General features: G+C 43.2%; 1 protein-coding gene across 3 annotated transcripts in view; it reads left to right on the forward strand.

Moving 5' to 3' along the window:
- Positions 1 to 3,984, forward strand: part of Frmd4a (FERM domain containing 4A) — a 434,715-nt gene extending 430,731 nt beyond the window's left edge. For 2 of the 3 annotated variants that reach the window (XM_055593785.1, XM_055593786.1), the window contains exon 23: positions 822 to 3,984. In XM_055593785.1, the coding sequence (XP_055449760.1) occupies positions 822 to 924 (103 nt within the window). In that variant the 3' untranslated portion in view covers positions 925 to 3,984. The remainder of the gene's footprint in view (positions 1 to 821) is intronic. The other variant, XM_055593784.1, reaches the window with a different exon arrangement.
- Positions 3,985 to 4,238: the final 254 nt, after the last annotated feature.

Consider the following 4,238-nt stretch of genomic DNA (forward strand, 5'->3'; position numbering starts at 1 on the left):
TACTTACTGGGAGAAATTCCTGTTTTTTCTATGTATATTTTTCTATGTAGAGAAAAACACATTTTTTACTTACTGGGAGAAATTCCTGTTTTTTCTATGTATATTTTTCTATGTAGAGAAAAACACATTTTTATTTTATATTGTTTTTTGGTGCTCAGCATTAAAGTGCAGGACTTTTCTGCCACTGAGCTACAGGCCCAGCCCTGAAGGTGTTCTTTTAAAATTACTTTTATAAAATATATTTTTAGTAGTTTTTTAAAAATACTTCTATAAAAAATCACAACAGTGCTGACTTAAAAAGCATTTAAAACTCAGTTTATCTTATCACTTCAGTATTACTCTGGGGGAGGCTCATGTTTTGACTCTTCTTCCAGGACAGTGATAATTTACCTTGGGTCTGATGTAAGGCCAGGCACTGGCTGTCATGTAGGAAGTCACCCTGAGGAACACAGCCCCGGAGCTCCTCAGCCTTGGCTGTAGCTAAGGATCATCTGTGGGACTTTGAAGGTGTCCAACAATAGTTCATACCCACACCAGCAGCAGCATGTCCAGACTCAGGCCTGGACATGAGCATTTCTGAGGTTCCCACGCAATCCTGAGGACCACTGCATTGCGGGCAAACTTGCATTTCCCGAAGTATCAGGAGATCCCTTTTATGTGCTTCTTAGGGTCCACCAACCACCATGGAGGTGTGAAGCCTCACCTATGTGGGACAGGGAAGACAGCTCCTTTCTAGAGGGCACGTCACTGCTCATGTACCCTGGACACAGGCCCATCTGTCCTGCTCTCCTCTAACTCTGTCATCTCTCTTGGATTCACAGGAGCTACAGTGACAGCTGCTTCCTGGATTCATCCCTTTATCCAGAGCTAGCTGACGTCCAATGGTACGGGCAGGAAAAAGCCAAGCCTGGAACCCTCGTGTGAGCCGGCCGGGCCTGATCTGACCGCCGCCGCAATGCCATTCTGAGTCACCTCACTGCCTCTCATTTGCCTTACCCAGACGCACTGTCACCTGCACCAGCTTTGGCCCTCAGCACTTTTTTTTCCTCCCGTCTCCACATCCCCTTCATCCTCAAAAACCTGACTGAGGAGACATTCTGGAAGGTTCCGATCCCACTGTGTGTCCCCTAGCTCTCTTGCCCAGAGAGCTGGACAATAATCCTCAGTGACACCTTGGTGGTTTCCCTCTGCCGTTGACAGCCCCAGGCCAGGAACTGTCAGGGAAGCCAACACATGCAATTCCTGTGGAAGAGAAGCGTTGGTAAAGAATGGGAAAAAGAAAGACCTACCTGTGTGCAGAGACTCTGAAGCTGTGTCCAGCTGCCGCCCTAGGCCAACCAGGTGCTTCAAGGGGATATTCAGTTTACATCTGAAGTATTCTGTAGTGAACCAGCCAGCGAGAGCACCTAGCAGGAAGGGTGAGAGAGAAAAGGAAGACGGACACTTCAGAGACTCAATGGAGGATCACAGTTGGTTCTATGCTGCCAAAGATTAGACACAGTCAACAATAAACAAATAGGAGGCGCCGAGAGGAACACACTTTCTCTGCAGTGAAATTTCATTTCAACTCTAAACTGCTTCTATGCAGCACAAGTGGAAAGTCAACCATTTGTAAATCATGTCCTGTCATGACCCGTAGCACTCTGCTTCTCCCTACCTGAGAGCCCGGAAACAAACCCGATGGGACAGTGAAGATGAAGGAGGCTTGGCGGGCCTGGCAGACTCAGAATCTCTATCTGCCTGGACATGCAGAACAGAGGTTGGGAGGAGGAGCAGGGTACCATTAGAACTGCCCTATGTAGGGGCCTCGGCCAGTGCCCCAAAGCTTCTTTCCTTCTGGGAATGGAAGCTCAAGGTGACCAGTGCCAAAAGTAGTTCTGTCCCATTAAAACAACCAGTAAACGTGTAACCTTTCTGTTTTTGTACAAGGTGTTCCATTTTCTTTTGTATGGGAAACCAAGGGAAAAAGCACACTGCAATACAGTCAGGTGTTTTACTGTTGTTGGCTCATTTTATGTTAACACTTGTGTGACAAAGAACTCGGATGGACCTCTCCTATGTGTCACTTAGTCAAAGAACCCAAGTATGCCCTTAGGTAGGAAGCTTTTTTACATGTGTCTACCAGATGGCAGGCAAAGCAGAGTTGAAATAACTCAGCTTCCAAAGGGCCCATCCACCTCCAGCAGTATCCATGACCTTGACTTTGACTGACCACCACTGTCCACAGATACCAAGAGGATAAAAGGCAAAAAAAAAAAAAAAAAAAAAAAAAAAAAGCATGCGTGCAATCTGCTTGTTTACATGTGTTTTGAGCTACGCTTAACACACAACCAAAAAGCCATCAATGTTCAAAGGCCTCAGAATTACCTTTATAATAACTAACCCGTGCACAGTCTTAGTTGGGTTACTCAAGATGGCACAGAAGAGTCTCCTTGGAAGTAGTGCATGTTAGTGCCGAGCGGGGTCGCCTCTGTAATGACTTCCGGTGGTAAGGGTATCCAGGAACAAGAGCCAGGGTGGGAGGACTTTTGTGGGAAAGCAGATCTAAAAGTTAGCCATGGCATCAAAAGAAAAACCTTTGTTTTTCATGTATGTAAACCCAAGAACAACAGACTGCCAAAGCAGGAAGTAAGAAATGGACACCAGAAAGAAGTGGCCCAACCTGTTGCTCACTCCACTGTGGCTTAAACAACTCTGGAAGTCAAGTGGGAACTCACACCAGGCAGGAACATTCATACCATACAGCCAAAGGCCTCCTGCACCATTTTTTCCAAGGCCCATTCAAGGCTGGCTTGAGGATTCTAGCTTCCAGAAGCAGCACTCTTCCTGGATACCTCACGGGAAACCCTGTAACATTGGTAGGAACTGGATATGATGGTACAAAATCAACCTGGGGCTTGATGGAGACAAGGCTACCTTTTTTTGCTCCTCGTATGATAACAGGAGCTATAAAAAGCAGATTTGGGGATATTTTTTTTTCCTTCCTTACCTAGTAGAAAATGTGACACAGTGTGTCAAGTTTTCTTTCTTCCAAAAGGAGATGCCTGAATAATTAGAACGAACTATGGTGCAACAGGAAAAGTCCAAAGGGAAATAAAGAGTAAGACAAGGTTACATGGTTACAGGATATAACATAGCAGTTTGAAAATCAATTCTGAAGTCCTCCGGAGCAAATGAGAGAGGCAGAAAGAATCTAAATGTAATAGATTTGGGGAGCAGAGGGGAATGGAATGGGAGCTGTGAACACCATCACGATAGTCTGGCAGTAAGGACAGAGATTAAGTAAAACAGGTTTTACTGTTTAGCTGTGTTCAGTTAATACAATGTACATAATAAGCATTAGTCCTTTGAGACTGATATGATAAATGGTCGGTGTGGTGATAAACGCTCTAGGTATCGTCTTCAAGCACCTGCAAACTCTTTACAGATCCCTATTTCTTTAAAGGAAGATGAAATATGAAGCCCCCAATCTGATCTAAGGCCCCTATTGGATTCTTTGGATACATGTAAGAAATTGCCTGTTTCAGCCAGAAGACTATATTGTGAGCCAGGTTGGTTTATTTTGCTATATGCAGGTGAGTGTTGAAACTGTTAAAATCCCAATTTGTTTTCATTCAGTATTAGTTTAGTTCTATATATATATATATAGCAAACCTCATCCAGGTGCTATCAGATGACCAATTACTGCTTAGTTAACTAGGTGTAAAGTTTTACATATCCATTCATGTCAATAGTTTATTACAAGTTGTGTAAAATTGACTCTAGTTTAATAACGGGGAAAAGATTAGGTTGCTCCTGAAACTGACTGTAGAGCATGTAAAATGATTTTACTGGATTCTGTTCAACTGTAATCAATGAAAAAGATGTATGTTGTAGACAAAGTTGCAGAATTAAAAAAAGAAATCTGCTTTTAATTTATTCTTTTTGTATTAAGAATTTGTATAGTACCTTTACATTTTGCAGAACAGTGTTGTCAACACTTATTAAAGCATTTTCAAAATGAAAACACCACAGTCGCCTCCTGGACACTGTTTGTTTCCAAGTGATAAATCCATAAACCATGCTCCAGAAATCTACATGCCAAGTGCACTGAACTGTTTTTTCTTAAACATCATCAGTCTACCATGGTATACCTTTTGGTTTTGGCTTGTTTCTTGACAGTCTCATTCTTCGGCCCATGCTAGCCTAGAATGTACCATGTGGCCTAGGGTGACTTTGAATTCACAGTCTTTTTGCCT

Source organism: Psammomys obesus, unplaced genomic scaffold (assembly GCF_907164565.1).
Source record: "Psammomys obesus unplaced genomic scaffold, mPsaObe1.curated_primary_1811, whole genome shotgun sequence".
NCBI lineage: Eukaryota > Metazoa > Chordata > Mammalia > Rodentia > Muridae > Psammomys > Psammomys obesus.